The following is a 20078-nucleotide window of genomic DNA, read 5'->3' as shown; positions in this document are numbered from 1 at the left end:
GGGAAAGAAACTTTATCGGGGATTATTTCCACCATTGATTAATTGTTTCATTGATTTCTCAAGCATAAACTCCACACATTCTCTTCATTTAACTCCCCAGACATGAAGAGTACCTGTTTTTGACTCATATCTTATTGCAAACTTAATGTATTTGAGTTTTTGGATTGATGTTTGGATAAAACAAGGAATATGAAGATGCCATGCGTTATATAGACAAAAATATAATCAGGAAAATAATGGGAAGATGAATTAAAACAATCAATAGTTGCTGCCTATAGTGATATGTATTTCTGGTTTAATTTAATATTCATTCAGCTCGATAGGGTTCAAGATTAAAAACTTTTCAAGCCTGTAAGATATAATTAGGTTCCTGAGTTTAAGTGAATCACCAAGTTTAAAAGTGTGATTTGTGAAACGAGAAAAAGAAGAAATGGTAAACTGAAGTCTGACCCCCATAATTATCGCACAGCTGTAACTCAAATGCAATCCTCTTCTGGTGGCACTTTTTGTTTCATCTTTCTATTATCTCCTTTTACAGCAGGCCCCCGGTGGTGAACAAACCCTGAAATTGGCGCAGGATGTATTGAGAGCTCCTCGTTGGTCCTCCAGTTTTCCTCTCTGAAATGGAGCTCTCGCTGCAGGACTCCTCTTGGAATGCATCCACACTGTTCCACAACACCATTATGCCGCTAAACGCCACTGGGAATTACACCAACGACCAATTCACGGAAGTCAACCTCTTCGAAATCCTGGGTCCAAAACGATCTCCCTTCTTCCTCCCCGTCACCAGTGTTTACCTTCTCATCTTCATCACCGGCTTGTCTGGGAATCTGCTCACATGTGCAGTGATAGCAAAGCACAAGAAGATGCGAAACCCCACCAACCTCTACCTGGTGAGCCTGGCCGTGTCGGACCTCCTTGTGCTGTTGTTCGGGATGCCTCTGGAGATCTACGACCTTTGGCAAAACTACCCGTTCACCTTTGGCGAGGGTGGCTGCTACTTCAAGACCTTCCTCTTCGAGACGGTCTGCTTTGCCTCGATCCTCAACGTCACGGCTCTCAGCGTGGAGAGGTATATAGCCGTGGTGTATCCGCTCAAAACGCGATACCTGTCGACAAAACGGCACGCCAAGCGGGTCATCACCATCGTGTGGGCGGTTTCGATGATATGTGCCATCCCCAACACCTCCCTGCACGGGATCTTCTACCTCCCAGAGAGAATGGAGGAGTCGGCTATATGCACTGTGCTGAAGCCCCTGTGGATCTATAACATGCTCATGCAGATCACCACGGTGTGCTTCTACTTTGTGCCCATGATGGTGATTAGCGTGCTGTACCTGGTGATGGGCCTTCACTTGTGCCGGGAAAGGCGCCAGCCTGTTGGGAACCTGGCAAGGAACTGTAGCAGTATCATTCGAAGGAAGATCAGTGTGAACGGGCGCAGAAGGCAGATCAACAAGATGCTCTGTGAGTTATTTTGTCTCTTCAGAAAACATTGCTATTACTGTGAAATGTTGTCATGGTTGAGCAGCATATAGCCTCTAATCTGTGATAGCAATGCGAAGGCATGTACCTAAAGACAGGGAAACACAGAGCAAATAATACCTGAGAACTGTCAATTCTTTGTGTGAGTCATTTATATTCTGGAGTGAGTCACATCCTCTATTGGGGCTTGATGAGGTTTTATGTAGTTCTTACAGTCCACCTACCCCCACTGTACGTCTCTTTACTCTAAATTAATTGATTCCTTCTTTTCTGTATGAGGAGTTTCATTCTAGATTGATATATCCATCATCAAATGATTTTAGTAGGTGGTATTAAATTACAATGAGTCATCTTAAAAGGACATGAAAACATATTTCCTGAATCAGTCTCTTACTGTGATGAAATCTCACATAACCGCCAAGATTAGAGCATTTATGGTCTTGATCGGTCAGGTATGTCTACAGCCAATTTACTGTTATAAAAATAGAAAACACAACTATCACTCAAATCTGAACACAGACAACATGCAGTCAGTGGATCCACCACTTTGTTCCACCACTGCAATTTTCTTTTATTATATTTTCGTCACCCTTTATGTATCCAGGATACTTCCATTGAGATTTTAAATCTCTTTTACAGGGGATTCCTGGTCAAGACTGCAGCGTACATGAAAGCCACATAAAAACACAGATAACAGACTTAAAACAAAACAGCAAACATTTTAAAGAACCAGGACTGAGCGGAGAAGACTGTCAAACCATGCTGCAGTAAAATGAGCGGTTTGCTAAAGGGAATCTGGTGCTCGCAGTTGGGTTCATCAATAAAGCTCATGACCCCCACTGACTCAGACACTTGCATCCCCAGGATCATTTCTTAATTACACCCTTGCACATCTTCTCTATTAATATACAATTGCCACTTTAATAATATACTTGTTGTTTTAACATACTGTTCTTTATTTGTTTACCATATTTTATTTTGTAAATTGTAATATAATTTTTGAAATGATGTCTCATACTATTGCACTGTGTTTACTGTTATGCACCATTCACCTAGTCAAATTCCTTGTATGTGTAACGTACTTGGCAATAAACAGTTCCGATTCTGATTCGGGAAACACTACCACCTTCATCCACAGTGACCGCCAAAATCAACCCAAAGTTAAAGTTCCTTGTAGCTTTAAACAAATACCGGCAAAGCTGATGACATTCCCATCAGCCTCAGCTTCTCTTGGTGTTTAGAGCTAATTGGTAAATGTTAGCACGCTAACAGGCTAAACTACGATGGAGAACAAAGTCAACATTGTATGCAAAAACATCAACATGTTAGCATAGGTTTGAGTTTGAACTCATCATGTTGAAACTTACAGAAATACTTGTAAGAGCTCTAGTGAAGATCAAAAAGTCTCCAAAAGTACACGCCAGACAGACATGAAATGTACAAATCGTCCGAGGTATTTCGCCTTGGGTTTGAATATTTCACTCAGTCTAAACATCATATAGATTCAGGAAAGAGCTGGAACAAGATGAATCCGAATATAAATGTGATTCTGCCAAAGGACGTAGAATAAGAGGATTCTTTCCCCAACCGTTAAGCTCGACTCCGACGGAAAAAGTGAATAAACCTCTCTCACAAACTCTCGTTGGTAAAAAAGAGACGAAGCGTCAAATGTTTGCCACTCACATTTATAAATAGCTCTCAATGTGTGATGAGCCAACAAGCTCCCAACAAAGCAAAGTCAGTTAGCTTGATGCCATATGCCCAGCATCGTAAACAGCCAAACAGCCTGCTGCACCTCCTTCAGGGAGCTCATGCGGAGAGCATTTTGCATGGACGATTAAGAGAGGAATGGAATGAGTGCATTATCGCCATTATCTGCCACACTTAAAGTTAAATGACCATGCCATATTTTTTGGAGACGTTATGCACTTGTGTGCTGAGTTTTATTTTTTAGGCCATATAAAAATAAACTATAATGGGACAATATTATTCCAGCTTTATCCTGTTAAGTAAATGTCATTAGATCTTCTCATATTTATCTAAAAATAACTTTTAAAGATACAGTCTGTAGCATTTAGGAAGATACATTAAAGGGAATATAATATTAAAAGGTACGTTTTCTTTTGTGCATAATCACCTGAAAAATAATAATTGTGTTTACGTTTCACAGAGCCGGCCTCCGTCATTTTACAGTAGCCCAGAAGGGACAAACCAAACACTGTTTCTATAGGGCCATTCACCTTTTCACGTTGGAGAATGTAGATTTCCTACATGCTGAGCATACAGGAGAAGTTTTATTTGGTTGCAATCTGCAACCTCACCGCTAGATGCAAACAAATCCTACACACAGCACCTTTAAAGGATGTGTGGGATTTTTCGGGGGATATATTGTGGCTTTTAAAGTGACACAACACTGCTTTTGCGAAACAGCAGCCACTGTGGAAAGGAGTGGCAACTAGTCAGTTGCTTCAAAGACATTAAGCAACCTGATTGAGAGTGAGTTGAAGTCAGTGAGCAAGGGCTGTAAACAATTATTTTAATATTTTAATAATCTGCCGGTTATTTTCTCAATTAATTGATATAGTTGCTGATACATTTTCTGCCGATCAACAAATTGATTAATGGAATTTTTTGGGCTATTCTTCGGTGTTGGTGCCATATGCACCTTGTGACTTTTCAAAATTACATTTTCAGATACACGACTGAAAGTAAAAGGATTAGCAAATACATGCAATGTAGCTACATGACATCAATGCTAGTAGCATGAGAACACTTTGCATCTCAAAGTGGTCTATCAAAACTCTTAAAAAAAAAACATAATTTAGACTACAGTAAGGTACATTGAGATTTACATTCTCATTCTTCTTACAATATGATCAACAATGCAGAAAGAAATGCAGTGAGAGAACTATTTGGTCTTCCCATTGCCCTCAGGAGGTGTTATTTTTTACCCCCCAAGAATGTTCCACCAAGTTGTTAGATTTTCCTTTATTTAGCGGCTGGCTGGTTGGTTAGCTAGCTTACTAATTCCACCATGCTCTCATGCTACACTGGTAACAGAAAAAAAGCACAAACTGTGACTCATCTGACAATAGCCTGTGACAAGAGTGTGCTGAAGAAGCATGAAGTTGTTTCATTTCACTGATTTGCAGCTAGCTAGCTATTTTGCTAATTCCACTTTTGTGCTACACTGGTTCCAGAAATTGAGGCTCAAACGATGCTACTTCCTGTTGATCATGTGACTTGTGTAATGTCCCAAACTTTTAGAAGGTGAATGTGTTAGGGTAACAGGGCTAAGTGAAAACACAGGGACATAACTAAATGTGTATTTCAACTAACATGTTGATGAATATTAGGATGAGAAAATGTATTTGTCTAAATTGAAAATAATCATTATATTTCATGGTGAAGTTTAGTGTTAGAGAGTGGGGACAGGCTAACATCCAATTTTTTGTTATGTTCTAGGTAGTTTTCATTGAGGTTTTACATGATGTATCTTCAAATTGCAATTAGGGAGCACACTCATTACTGCTTGATAATATAATGTATTACACAGATATTTGTCATGCATATTTATACATGTAATTTCCTGGGGACAGAAAAGGCACCAATTTAGTTGATGGCCATTTTGCAGCTCTACAAGTGAACTGACTTTGTTACACAGCAACATTTACCTAAAGTTTGGTTACATCAGCAAATAAAAGCCACCGTAAGCACTGGTCACACCAATTAAGTCTTTATAACAAAACCCACGAGTGTACTGAAGTGTAAGTTGTCATTTTTTATTACGGATAAACTTTGCTCATTTGTCATACCAAAAACAGGGTGTTGCAGTAAATCTGGATCCCCACTAGTGTCCATTGTAGGATGATGTTCTTATAGCATTTAGCTCCATTGTCTTTCCAGTATCTTCATCTAATTTGATCTTTCCCATAAGGGTACCAACGTCATCACTAATCTATAAATAATTGAGAGCAGCAACAAAGAAAAGTGTTTAACCTGCAACAAAAAATCATTTTAATCCGCCTCATTCTCTTTGGCCTGATCCTCTAGCGATCGTGGTGGCAGTGTTTGGAGTCTGCTGGGCGCCCTTCCACATCGAGAGGCTCCTGTGGAGTTCCATCAGCCAGTGGACCGATTTGATGTACAACATTTATCAGTACGTCCACATCGTGTCGGGCGTCTTCTTCTACCTCAGCTCAGCAGTCAACCCCATCATCTACAGCCTGCTCTCCACGCGGTTTAGGGAGTGTTTCCGAGAACTCGTTTGCTCCCAGACGGAGGATAACAATTCTGTCAGAGATTCGCCACCATTCCCTAAGATTTTAGTGGAACCCTCTGTCTCAAGTGGCAGAGCTCAGGCTGAAGGGAAGGACTCCAACACTTGCATCCCTTTGCTGTCTCCTAACATGACACTGAGCATGGACACTGCAATCCTCACATGTGCATGTAAAGAGACCTCTGTGTTCTAACAGACTAGATTTGAATAAGCTGACAAGCAACAGAGAAACCATAGTTGGACATTTTGGACACATTCAAATGAAAAATACATTTTAATGTCTCCTTATGTTAATTATTAAATTAGCTCGTGTTACATGCCTAAATACCTATGTGAAGTGTAACATCATAAGTGAGTATTTTTCAGAAAAATCCCTCTCTTTTCTCTCTTGCAAAATGACTCATTTTGAACTGGGGAACAGTTCCATAAATGTAGCCAATAAAATGAGATTTTGGATGACGATGATAACCGACATCATATAAACAAGTGGTGAAGCTGGAGACGCTCTCACTTGCGTTTCCTTGAAAAATGACACGTCTGGGTTTTATGAGACCAAAAAGATGTTTGTACACTTTGTACGCATTAAACAAAGGGTTATAACGTTTAATTAGTGAGATTTAAAGGTGCTTATTAGCGGATTCATATCCTTTGTTTCCTGTCTTTATGCTAAGGTAACCGTCTGCTAGCTCCAGTGGTATTTATATTCTCGTTTAACACTCTGAGAAAGTGAAGCCGTTTCTCAAAGGTTTTGAATGGTTTCTTTAAACTTACATGTCATCAAATAGCTTGTACGTGAACTTTTGATTTGTTTGTTTGCTATGAATAATATTGTTCAACAGTGCCTGCATATTTCACCTGCTGTCTTATTCTGTGATTGCTGTATGCCTTAGAACAGGGGTGCCAAACACCCGGCCACGTCATTTTATGTGGCCCGCGAATCCGCCAGCAAAAAAGAAGTAAAGTCAGACTTGATATCCGCGCGCGCACACCACTACCAGCGGATGTGGTGGAGATGCAACAGTCGCCCTCCCGCAAGCAGCAGCACCCCCCCCCCCCCCCCCCCCCCCCCCCGCTGACAGCCGGCCCTTTGGGGGCATCCATGATGCTGATGTGGCCCAGAGTGAAAATGAGTTTGACACCCCTGCCATAGAAGGAGAATCCAGAGGGAAACTGGGACAATCCAATCCAATCTAAATGATGCATGTTGTACTTGTTTTTGTTTTTTTTGTATTTGGAAAATTGATATGTTGCCGGACAGCAAAAAGAGGTCAACTGCTTCTTCTTGTGAACAAAGACTGTAATGCTTCGCTGTGAGATTTTCCTAATTTTTCTCATGCACAAGATTTGATTGAATGGTTGGTCCTTGTTCAATGTGATTGCAAAAAAAAAAGATTGTGGCTATTGTGAAATGCCTGATTTAAAATAAATATATGTCAAAGCTGTCCACACGTATAGCTATTATTATATTCCATCGTAATGCCCGGTTACGCTTGCTGTTCTGTTTCTTTCATGACAATCACACAATACAATCATCATCATGATTGTATTGTGTGATTGTTGCTTTGTGGAAGGCTGCATAAGCCTGTCAATTATCTCAAATAACAAGCCTCAACAAAATCAGAGAATCAACAAGGGGTGTACTTTACACGTTGGTTTTGCTGGGTTACAATACTGCATGAGCCATGACTGCATTTTTCCTCCAAACCATCCATCAGAATAAGCTTAACTCTGTGGGCCTTGACAACATAGCATTTCACAGTTGAATGGCAGTTTCAATATTTCCATCCACAGCCAGATGAAGTGGACACAGTAGATTTACTTCTTCACATTGACTCAATTTTACTCACTGCACCTGGTACATTTTCAATGTCTATCCCATTTCCATCATATATTCAGACACATAATCTAATATGAGCGGTAAAACATCGGCCTTGGCCATATGGGTTATTTTTGTAAGCTTGCATCTGTCATTTTCAGTCAGAGCAGTATATTCTTCTTCTTGGTGTTAGAGGTTGAGACAAATTGAAGTCCATTTTTAGGGCTAAAACAGCAATGAGTCACACAGGCAACCAAAAGCCTCTCTGTCCTTTATCGCCTCTAATTGGGGCGCCACAACATTTTGCATCTTTGTGCGTGCTGAGCAGTTCCATTCCGTGGCAACATCTGCATTTAAATAGAAGTGATGCATATTCATGTGGAGCTTTAAAGTCCTGATTCTACCTGCCACAAGCTAATTCATAGTAACACAAAGAAATATAATATTATTTTCCCCAAAACCAATCATACATATATTTAACCAATGAATATGTATGAGCTGATTCATTTGTGGAATTGCAATCATAGTCCAAGAATTGAAAATGAAATCTATGTAAATATTTATGTGGTAGAACTACACAAGTTTGTTGTGAGCCCGTGATTTCTCGTGAAACTCAAGGACAGAAGAGACCGAGACAATGACACAGCGGTTTAATTGAAGGCAGGAAAAACACATGCACCATAAGATGAATGTTCAGGTGGGAGGCCTAATGAAGGACAGTCATACACATCATTTAGCATAAAGTCATTACTTTTCTGTGCAAGACATTGTACATATTGCCGTCCCTTTCTGTGCTTTCTATAAATCAAGAGCACAATCCCATCTTTGATCGCCAAAATGACCCAGACTTTATGATTTGGTCTTTCAATATTCACAGCCCCATTTTCTTTTTTTACAGTCCTTCACGTATCTCAAGCAAACATCAGTTGACTTCAGCTCGCAACTGCAGTTCAGCTCGAGAAGGATGGCCTGCGGGCTATTCTGACCACATTGTATGTGTTCAGTCCCGGTGCATCAAAACCAGGGGACAAACCGCGCTTGTCAAACGTGTAGAAATTAAACAATTGGCCATCTTGAGCTTCCAGGGACACTGAGGCCGTCCCGACTCGCAAAACACAAGGGTACTCTCTTTCAAAAACCACTCTAAACACCCGGTCAACCAGGTAGTTGAGCTTTATTGTCCTGTACTTCTCTGGAATCACCTCCTCAATCTGAGGCCCAAACTGTTGCATGATCAGAACTCCGTCGGACCCGACTTTTATCTCGTAGAAGGTGATGTTGCTGTAGGTGAAAAAGCCAATGTAAGGTTCTGGGTTTGGAGGAGGATAAAGGACCTTCTTGCCCTCCCTGAAGGCTTTTTCTATGGCTGGTATGATGTGGTTGTAGGCCTTGGTGACCAAGTCCTGGTTCTGAGGCCGGCTGCCAGCCATAAGCACCACCAGACCGAGCTTCATTCTGGGTACAAGGGAGAAGGTGGCAGAGTAGCCGTCCAGATCGCCATCTTTTCGCACCATCTCGTAGCCCATGAGCTCATTCACCTCCCACGGCGTCCCAGTACGGTTGGCAAAGTAGTCCTTATCGCACCTGAAAAGCGGGGTTAGCATGATCTTTAATGAGTCTGGTTCCAGCATCTTGCGGTGGTAAGCGCCCAGCAGCACCATGGAGAGCTTGGCCAAGTCTGCGGCCGTGGAGAACATCTGACCCGAAGGCCGGTACCAGCCCAGGTCGTAGAGCGGGGCTGGCTTCCCGTTGGAGTACACGCCCACGGCCATCTGGCTCTGGAGCCCCGGGGTGATGTCAAAGCCGGTGTCCTCCATCCCCAGCCGGTCCAGGATGTTGTCTGTGATCCACCGCTGGTAGTCAACGGCGGCCACTCGCTCGGCCATCACGTGAGCCAGCAGCGAGAAGGCAAGGTTGCTGTAGTGACATCTGGAAGGTAGCAAGTCAAAGAGATGGAGGTTTCAAAAATCTGGTTGTTGATGCAAAAAATTAGATAAACTATTTTACAAGTGCAAACTCAACACCTATCTTGAAGAAATAGTTCAATATTTTGGGGATTATGCTCAATAGCTTTGTTGTTTACGGTTAGGGTTGAAACCACTACTATTTGTAGGATAAAGAAGCTTGACTTGAAACTGAAAACAGCTAGCCTGGCTCCGTCCAACCTGCCTACCAGACCCTCTAAAACTTACTAACGCGGTATATGTTGTTTGTTTCATCTGTGCAAGAACTGAAAAGTAAAAGCCACAAGTTGTGGTTTTTTGAAGGGTTATGTGGCTGGCAGCACTGACAACTTGCTTTGAAACTGCAGATGAAAATACAATTTAAACTAACTCTGATAAAATACATTAAATAACATTCAAGTTTAATATTTCACATGGGCCTTTGCAAATAGAATAAATAAAACTAAATAAATAACCGGTGAGACTTCAGGAAGTCACTGCTTCTGGCTAAGAAAGAGTCTGGCACACATCCCTTATAAACCACAACACTTTTAGCTGCTTTTTGTGCGGATTAAACAGACACAAATGTGATAATTAGTAGGGCTGTGTATTGGCAAGAATCTGGTAATATGACACGTATCATGACACAGGGGTTACGATTCAATATATTGCGATACTTTAAATCAAATTTTAGGAAAACTGTCATAGTATAAAGAAAACACCACTATTAAAATCTAAGTAAATTACTTTTTTTTTTCATACAAAACAGTGCGATTGGCATTTGCATTTATCACAGCCCCTGTAAAATCCAACCTCATAGCACTACTTTGACAGGGCACATACACTTTGAGGGCACATATTTTTGCAAATGCAATCAAGTTTTGACTGAATGAATCCATGCATGTAAACCAATAATTTTAAATCAAAAAAGGAGTTTTGAGATTCAACACAGAACCACAAAAATGTTTAATCAGTGAACTTCTGAGGTGCTGGTCGATGGATTTTCTCCTCTTTGGACAAAGCAAGGCTGGCTGTTTCCCTGGGTTTCCAGCCTTTATGCTAAGGTAGGCAAACGGGCTGCTGGCTGTAGGTTTAAGTTCACCATGCATAAATTCCAATAATATTCTCATCAAACCCTTGACAAGAAAGTGGTTATTGGCATATATATATTCCCAGAATGTCAAACTTTCTTTTATCAGACAGATTACACAAAATATGTTGTCGTCATCAAATGATTAAGGCCCTCCCGTGCCAAATGTATGCACTAACACAATTTAATATCCCACTTTGCAAAATAAAAATGTACATATTGAAATACTGAAATCAACTCAGCATAACAAATCTTACTTGGTGCCTGGGTCTGCGACAAGGACATCATCTTGCAGCAGATTGATTGCAGTTTGTGTTTTTCCTTTCCAAAGCAGACTTGTGGCGCGAAGTCTCCTGGGTAGGCCTGTATCAGCCCACGATACAACAGTGTTATATAAAAAAACTTAAGGCAGGTAATGTAACAAATGAATTGCATTTGTATGCGCGAGACATCTGTTCTTCTATCCTGCTCAATGAAATAAGTCTTCATGTTTTATTTCAGTCAGGTGGTTCTTTGTAGAGTACTGGTACGAGACAAATTCGGTTCAGTTCTCTGAATGTGATTATCATGTTCAGGTTTGATACCTTGATGATAAACGGAGACAATGGGATATTTAAAGACGCATAGTTTGTCTTGCTTCAGGTGTTTCCCTCATCTTTTATTTGAGCTCATTACACAGAGTGTAGTTTTACAGATTGAAAAGCTTGTTTATGCGCGACGATTGTAAAATTGTTTGCTGTGACAACATATGGATGTGACTGTTGACTCCAGCATGATAAGTATCTGAACAGCTCAAATGTTTCTGTAGCAGGTATCCATTGCAGTCTTTACATACGAACTAGAAGATTATTTTTCATCTTTTTTGTAATAGCACATCTCAGTTTCGCCAAGGTAACGTGTTCAAATTACTGTTTTTGTCTGAACAAAAGTAAAAAACCTCTAGATATTTAAATCAGATACAAGATGAAATGTTTGGCATTTTTGCTTAAAAATGACAATTATCCTGATATAAAAACATGATATATAATAACATAAATTATTTGACTGATTGTTTCAGCTTAAAAATCAATAAATGAAAAGTAAGAAGTTTAATCTTCAAACTTCAGAAACACAAAGGAACTGCAACCTGGATGTTTACATTCAACACACATTTTGATCAGAGAAAACAGTATATGTCAAATATACCAGCAGCGTCTTCTTCTTCTTCCTCTTTTATTTAAGTGTTTGTTTCAATGAGTCATCTCCCTTGGGTTTATAGCATTACAATAAATCCCATATCTAAGATGCTTTTTCACATCCTGAACTATAGATTGAACAGCCACACCACAGAAGTTGGCTCTCTTGACTTTGACGTTGCTCTCTATAACCTTCTGCTTTTACCTGAGAGCTGGCTGGCCATCCTGCGCAGAGTGACTGATGAGGAGCGGATCTGAACCTCCCCGCTGTCCAGAAATATCAGGCCATCTGTCACGTATTTCAGCTCAGAGTCTCGCGTCTTCCCCAGAGGATTTTTGATGGTGAAGTTCTCCACATATTTTTCCAGAGGATCATCCAGGGAGCCGATCTTCCCATCTTCCCACAGTTTGTACAGCATCAAGGTCGGGAAGATTTTTGATAGGCTTGCAATTCTGAAGGACAGATGACACAGCAATGTGGTTGTTTTTTAATCCGACAGAAAATCGGACAGCGGTGTCGTCATGGTGACCACCTTTACAACTTCTTATATACAGTCAATGGTACGTAAAAAAAAATAGAAATACTCAAATTTGATTAAGGAGTCAGAGCACTTACAGTTCATCTGAAAGGGCTCAATTCATGTACCCACGATTAGATGTTCTATCTTGTAAAAGTTAAACTCCGGAGACACTTATGCTGGGGGGGGCCGTATGCTGCACATTGTATGTGCACATACACTGCCTGGCCCAAAAAAAAGTCGCCACCAAAAAAAAAGGTCACACACTCTAATATTTCGTTGGACCGCCTTTAGCTTTGATTACGGCACGCATTCGCTGTGGCATTGTTTCGATAAGCTTCTGCAATGTCACAAGATTTATTTCCATCCAGTGTTGCATTAATTTCTCACCAAGATCTTGTATTGATGATGGTAGAGTCTGACCACTGCGGAAAGCCTTCTCCAGCACATCCCAACGATTCTCAATGGAGTTAAGGTCTGGACTCTGTGGTGGCCAATCCATGTGTGAAAATGATGTCTCATGCTCCCTGAACCACTCTTTCACAATTTGAGCCCGATGAATCCTGGCATTGTCATCTTGGAATATGCCCGTGCCATCAGGGAAGAAAAAATCCATTGATGGAATAACCTGGTCATTCAGTATATTCAGGTAGTCAGCTGACCTCATTCTTTGAGCACATACTGTTGCTGAACCTAGGCTCGTACCTATTTGCTTAGTTAAATCCAGGTGGCGACTTTTTTTTGGCCAGGCAGTGTATATGTTGTCGAATCAAATATGTTATATAACTGACTTTTAGCATTTTCGCAACATGTGTAACATTTGAGTGAGGACTTTTAGATTATCTACTTATTTCTTGTAAAGGCCACCAATTTTACACCCAAGTACCGCTCAGCATGTGAACATGGTTGTTAATCTCCTGTGGCTCAGAAGGAGCTTTCTAAAATCAGAGAAAATAACCCCCGATCATGTCGTCTTGGTTTTCATGCATTGAGCTTGAAGAATTTTTAATAGAAAACGGAAATTGTAGAATCTCAGTTTAGAGACCAAAAGTCTGTACATCTCGGCCTCTGCTGCATCAATTTGGGCCAATCCGTTTTCAGCAAAGCCTCCAACTTTATGGGAGTGCAACATTAAAATCACCAAATTAAGGACAGTGTTTCTTAGTTTGACACTTGCCCAGTGTTACAGCTGCTGCATCTGTTAATCTGTGGATTGCTATGAAAGTTGATACTCTTTCATTTTGTGTGGACAGCTTATCCTCTTTTATGTCTATTGATTGCACCAGACTTGTAATAAACTATAGGAACTGTGATCCTGAGGTAATGTTTCTATTTTTATTTTGGAGAGGTAACTTTATCAAAACAATCTGTTCTTACAATAAATAACTTTAATAACTGCCAAATCCAACTGGCTTCATGTCGGCCAGTTCTTGACAAACTGCGGTTCTGCTACAAAGTTCTGGTCTAAATCTGTCGAAACAAAAAAGTATTTGTAGCACAGGGATTACCCCACACCATATATCTCTTCACCCTATCAGAGGGCTTTACATATAGAGAAGATTTAAATGATTTCTGGAATCTGAGAGACAGACTGGTAGTTTTCTAGTGTCAGAATGAACCAAACACCAAACTGTGTATTGGCCGTCTAATCATTGATCAACCTACAGGATTATTTCCACTGAGGTGTTCACACATCTACGTACTGATAAAGAAATGCTGAATTGTCCCTGCTAATGCCGTCTGGCCGGTCTGCGTGGTCCTGTCCCTTTCTTTTCCCTTGGAAGGGGGATTGTTATGTTGCTTCCCTTCCTGCGCAGAAGCACACTCTAATTTGTGACTTTAGCCTTTTTAGAGTAATCATCAGACAACCAGGGGTAACATGATCTCCATCATGCTGCAACATCCATTACACATCAGTCAGGAACTTCGGTGCAGATGTATACTGGCTGAAAGATATTTCTATCCCATTATTAAAGTGATGTAATGATGCTCATCCCATAATGAAAACACACTGCCTCCTCTGCAGAGCAGACAAAAAATGTGTTTTGTGTTTCAGACTCCAGCAACATTATTATGACAAAAAAACGCACCAAAGCAGAGCTTCATCAAAGAGGTGTTTGAGGAGCGATAATCAGGGCTGTAGTACTACTGTTGAGGATACTGAGGTCAGGTGGACATTTTGGGTTTTTAGTGACCTTGAGAGGAGTTTACATTCAACACTTGAAAAAACAATTAAGTATTTCTACCCCAGAATTTTACTCCTGGATGAAACTGCTTTTAAACCTTCATGGGAAATAAAGCATGCATCACTTTACTTTACAGATCTGTAATTTCCCAGAAGTGAAATATAAAGAACGTTGTAATGTGATCCTAAACAGGGAAATAGAGACATGTTATACGTGCTCCATTTAAAAAAATAAAATAAATAAAAGCAGTATATATAATTGACTTACACACGACAATCTTTTTCGTTTATTGGTTTAAATTTGCAGTTCATTATTTTATTGTTTGGTATTTTATTCTAGTTCATTATCTGTACTTTTAGCGGCCTCTCTTCATTCTATTAAGCTGAATTGATTGATCATGATTTACATTTTTTTATTATTAATATTATTATTGTTATTATTATTCTATGCAATGAATCGCCTTTTTGAGGGGCGCAAGTTGTTTGAAAACATAACTTTGCCCACTCATTAGGACTGGCGAACACTTTATGGGTCATATGCTCGGTGTTACAAAATGGCTTGCTTGCTTAATTTTTATGCTCTATAACTTTCATGCTCTATGAAATTGAATATGTGTAACATGTGGAGACGTACAAAAAAGCCTCCTCAAATGTGATCAGTACAATCTAAATAGACCAGCGTCTCGCCAGTACCTCTGACGTACATGTGCATGGGCCTGGTTCATCGCTGCTTGCAACTTTAAACATTATTATTACTATGATTATGATTCTTATTAGTAGTAGTAGTGGTACTAGTATTTTAATTGTATTTATTTTTATAATTATCATGACTATTGATACTATTATTATTATTATTATTGGTGGGGACTTCCACTCCTTGGCTGCTGTCCTGGTGTTTCATCAAGCACTCACCTGTAAATTGTGTACTCATTGGGGGGTCCTGAGAGAGGGTCACTGCCATTCCTTTTTCCAAAGTTTCCGGTCCACAAAACTGTGTCATTTAAGATCACGATGGCCGACAGAGAGGGGAGGCTGATGGGATTGATGCTCTGCCGAAGCACAGCGTCCACCTGGAATGAGGCCGAGCAGGACGTGAGGGGTCAATTCAGAAAACGTGTCCACTTCAGATGGAAGTTTGTGAAGAATACTTTAAGGAAAACAGGCCAGCTGTTTCTCCCTGCTTCCAGTCTTTATGCTAAGCTAAGCTAACCGACAGCTGACTGTAGCTACGTGTTTAGCATACACACAAGAGTGGTCTTGATCTTCTCACACTGAAAACCTAAGTTAAGGGCCCTACAACTCTACAACAACACAAGCTGAATATGCCGCCTGCTCCATCAACAGCTCTGTCATTATGCTGTTTTTTTATTATTTCATTTTTCAGTTTGTCTTCAAGTGTTTGGTTGAAGAGATGAAAGAAGTTTTTTTTTATTTTTCAGTACAGGCATCTAGAAACTGTAATTGAACTGGCAAACTGCTGCTCAACTTTGAATGAATGAGTCAAATGTTGATGCTGATGTTCATCTATTCCTTCACTATATACAGTTAAGCCCTCAACGTGCACCTTCAACTCATTTCTTCTCTTTTGGGAGCTGATGTGTTAATATATGTCATTGCATGTGGTTGATCAACTGGGAACACTGCGGCTCCCTGCTCAGTATTTCATCCACCACATCTTTAATCTCCTTCTGTCAACTGCAACGGCATTTGGTGTGAAGGATTACCGCGGTCGGCCTGTAAATTTCCTGCGACGTCAGTGTTCATGATAGAAATATAACATCTGTGCTTGATGGACGGCACATCTCACCTTCTCCAGGGCCTCTTTCAGACCGGGGATCGGATGCTCCAGCTGCAGAGGCTCGGGGAAGCGAGGACACATCATCTCTGATTTGGCATTGCGACCCATCCCTTCATCTGGGCGTTGAGTGGGAAATGAGAGAAAGGGAAAGAGAATGAAAGAGCAAAGGAAGCACCGGGCGACAGGCTACTGAAATCCCCACTTCATATTCGATAGAATAATGTATCGGCGGCACAAAGGCCAGTGTAATGCAGGACAATTGGCTGGCTTGGGGCTTCATTAATTCTCTCCGCTTCCTGATGAACCCCGTTGATCTAACGGGATACAATTTGTTAGGATATATGATAGACGCTGCCGGTTCCCACTGTGAACTCTGGACGAACAATATGATATTTCAATATGTTTCATTGTGGCTTCAGGGCATTATTTGCCTTTTCATTCTAGGACTGCTATACGTGAAAAATGTATTTTTTGGAATATAAAAGACGAATCAGTGCACATCGGAAAATACAAAAGGGAGCCTGTGGAGCTGTGCTTTTCCCATTAATACTATCACCTGATGTTACTCTACTCATTTACATTCATATATAGTAGACATTATAAACCTGGGTTGTGTTTTGGAGAATAAAGACTTTTGACTCTGAAGAACCCAACCAAAAACGTTCATCGGAAACAGTGATTCTTAAAGTAGGGGCCGTGGCACTCAGGGGTCCGCAAAAATAATTGGCTTTTAATTATACAAATTTAGCTGTATCGTAAAAACTTGTATATCTACAGAGGAGGAACATTAGTACCAATAAAATAAGCTTTGACCCAATAGAAAATCATTATTTTAAAGATGAAGCACTCACTCAAGTTTAAATGTCTGCGACTGTTCATTTCCCAAAAAGCTTTTAAAATCAATGACCTGAAAATGACCTATAAATGCTGTCAAGTTGAATCCAAATGCCATTTGAATAAAATGACCCTCTGTTTCAAAAACGTGGTATTAACATGATTCAAATTGAAATGGCATGAATGGAAGTAAGCATTATGCATACTCTGGGTTATGATTATGAGGAGGCCCTTGAAAGTTTTCTCCCCCTGACCCCAACATGTTTGAGAACCCCTGATCTAAAGCACCACTGGTACATAATGTATTCTGGTGTTGTATTTGACGTGTACACTGATTTCCCCGGATTAAAGGGACAACAATTAAAAACACTTCAATGTGTAACCACCAAGACAAACCGTCTTTCATATCAAAATTCATCTTGTACCGTCTGAGAAATGAAAAATGATTTTTCTTGCTATATGTTTAAACTGACACAGACTACTGAGATCTTGTTAAGATGCTGGTAATTATAGACACTCCCAGCAAGCACAAACCACCGTGGGCTAATATTTTAGCAAGCTAACGCTTTATCTTATAATTACAAGATAAAGATCTTTCGATTAAGAGATTGTTTTATCTCCTGATTACAAGATATATAGCTCTTTAATTAAGAGAGCATAATCTATTGATTATCAACGTTGGAGCTGAGATTATCGGTTGTTGCTGTGGCCGTCAGATCAGATAAAAAGGAGCTTCCACAGTTTTAGCTGCAAGCTAACGGCTATGATTCAGTGTTGAATGTAATAAATAAGGAAAAGTCATATGTTCCAGGTTTTACAGACCAAAATAAGAATAATTGCATCCTGATGATGAAATCATTTTAAAGGATTTGTTGATTTCAAGTTTCAGAAAAGGTGGAGTCTTCACACAACTCATAGCTCAACACAATGCGGTCCAACCCACGTTTGCACTCACCTGGCAAAAGTTTTGGCAGCTGATATTGCCAGAAGAAGCATCCAGTCATAACCAGTGACAAAACGAGGAAGAACACCAAACCCAGCTGGGTCCATTTCACCTTCATCTTGTTGGTTTTGGTGAGTCCTTCGAATTTAACGGCAGCAGGAGCAGCTACAGCAGGAGTTGGCTTGAATACGAACAGACAGGCACATAAAACACACCACACAAGGTTAGCACTAAGCCTTTAAAAGTGTTTCCTGTTTGTGGATTCTTTGACCAGATATTCTGCTCCATGTTTTCTATTGATTCTAGTTGTAAAAAGTCGTCACAAATCCCTTTCCCCTTGCTCCCTGTTGTACTTAACGGTACTCACCACCTGATGCTTCACAGGCCAGAGCAGGAAGGATTACCAGCGACACAGAAATCTTCTTATTGCACACAGTTAATTCTCAAAATGTAAATTATTCCTGCAGCCCAAAGGCAGTAAATGGTGTCCCATGGAGGTGAAGGCACAAACACGGACTCCCATCTCTGATTTGTCACTGACTGTGCTGTAATCCTGGGCCATTGGCGCTCTCGTCCTTCACATTTCAATTTCCTCTCCTGCAGCCACAGGCCGTTGACATCATAATCCCTAGATTTACTCCACCAAAGCACCCGGGGGAAGTCTTAATCCCTAATCCCTGTGAATCAATTCACTTCAGTCCTGCCCTCGCCTTGTGGAGCGCGCCACCGAGCCGCACAGGCTGACCAAGATGGCGCAGTCGGCCAGCACGAGTCGAGATGCGGTGATACTTTGCGCCTTTTAGCCGGAGCATGAGCTGAAAAGTACAATCCCTTTGGTGCAGCGAGTGTGGATCAACTGGGTGAGGGAATGACAGACAATTTGGAATGTTGAGGGGAATTTGGATAATGACCGAGGATGAGATGCACTGCTGTCAACGACGTCTTCACTCAAACCGCTGCCAGCTATCAAACAAGAGTCCAAGAGTGTTTGAATATTGTTTTTGTTAAATCTTTAGGTGAAGGAATAATAGGCAAAACATGTTTTTGAGTGTAGGGTGAACTTGGGATTTGCAGAGTTTTTGCATTAAATTCCATGAAGTATAATGTATTTATTCAATTCCCTCGATCAGCTGAAAAAGTCCCTGAAGGTCCTAAAAGATATTTTTTTAAATCTTGTGCGCTCAAGATTAAAAAATAAAGCCGGTGTTTATCAGGTTGTTTTATCTATAAATGTTTTTTTCCATTGAATTTCCAGAAAATATCACACCATCTATGACGATTTTAAATTATACTCAACCTGATAGCAGATCTGATTAACTTCTACGAGGTAGCTTATATAAGTAAAACACACCCTGAATATAATTTATATCCATCCACTGATAGTACATCCAGTGACTATCATTCCTTTGCTCAGTTTATTCACAAGATATTAATGGCCCGTCCAAAGCTCAGTAATACATTTTGATGATTATAGGTATCATGATGCGATGTGGGAAAAGGAAGTGTGAAAGCAAGCTGCGGATGATCCTGGTTGCATAACCTGTGATAGATGGAGAGCACAGCAGCTGGCCCATTTCACCAGTCAGGACACACACACACACACACACACGCACGCATACACACACACACACACACACACACACACACACACACACACACACACACACACACACGCATACACACACACACACACATGCGCATACACAGCAGTGAAATGTGTTCTTAGTTAAACACATTTTTTGCAGTGAGTAAGCATTGATTTGCTAGTTCAATTCCTGCATGTGTTTGTGTGTCCATGTGTGCAGGCATGAGTTGTTTGTGTGTGAGGTGATTGCTGTTTACCTGAGCTTGAACCCCGTCCACTGAGGCTTCTCTCAGGACTTTACTCCCCGCCTTGCCCATGGTTTCGCTGCACCTTTACATAAAAAAAATAAAAATCAAGCAGTTATATCTTCTGCACATAATTTGCTGAGGTTTGCTTTTTGCTCCGTTACTGTAAGACAAAAGGTTAA

The 20078-nt window shown here is 40.6% G+C and overlaps 2 protein-coding genes across 2 annotated transcripts; one reads left to right on the top strand and one right to left on the bottom strand.

Moving 5' to 3' along the window:
* Positions 1 to 623: 623 nt before the first annotated feature.
* Positions 624 to 5957, top strand: nmur3 (neuromedin U receptor 3; the record flags this gene model as incomplete). Its single annotated transcript, XM_079157171.1, has 2 exons — positions 624 to 1467; positions 5539 to 5957. 2 exons carry the CDS (start codon positions 624 to 626, stop codon positions 5955 to 5957), a joined length of 1263 nt encoding a protein of 420 aa, XP_079013297.1.
* Positions 5958 to 8530: 2573 nt separating this feature from the next.
* On the bottom strand, positions 8531 to 19968 carry lactbl1b (lactamase, beta-like 1b; the record flags this gene model as incomplete). Its single annotated transcript, XM_079186114.1, has 7 exons — positions 8531 to 9509; positions 10871 to 10976; positions 11994 to 12241; positions 15404 to 15561; positions 16299 to 16405; positions 18079 to 18247; positions 19909 to 19968. 7 exons carry the CDS (start codon positions 19966 to 19968, stop codon positions 8531 to 8533), a joined length of 1827 nt encoding a protein of 608 aa, XP_079042240.1.
* Positions 19969 to 20078: the final 110 nt, after the last annotated feature.

Source organism: Pholis gunnellus (genome assembly GCF_910591455.1).
Source record: "Pholis gunnellus genome assembly, chromosome: 3".
NCBI lineage: Eukaryota > Metazoa > Chordata > Actinopteri > Perciformes > Pholidae > Pholis > Pholis gunnellus.
The sequence above is the reverse complement of the archived record's forward strand: the minus strand, read 5'-3'. Positions and strand labels throughout refer to the sequence as shown.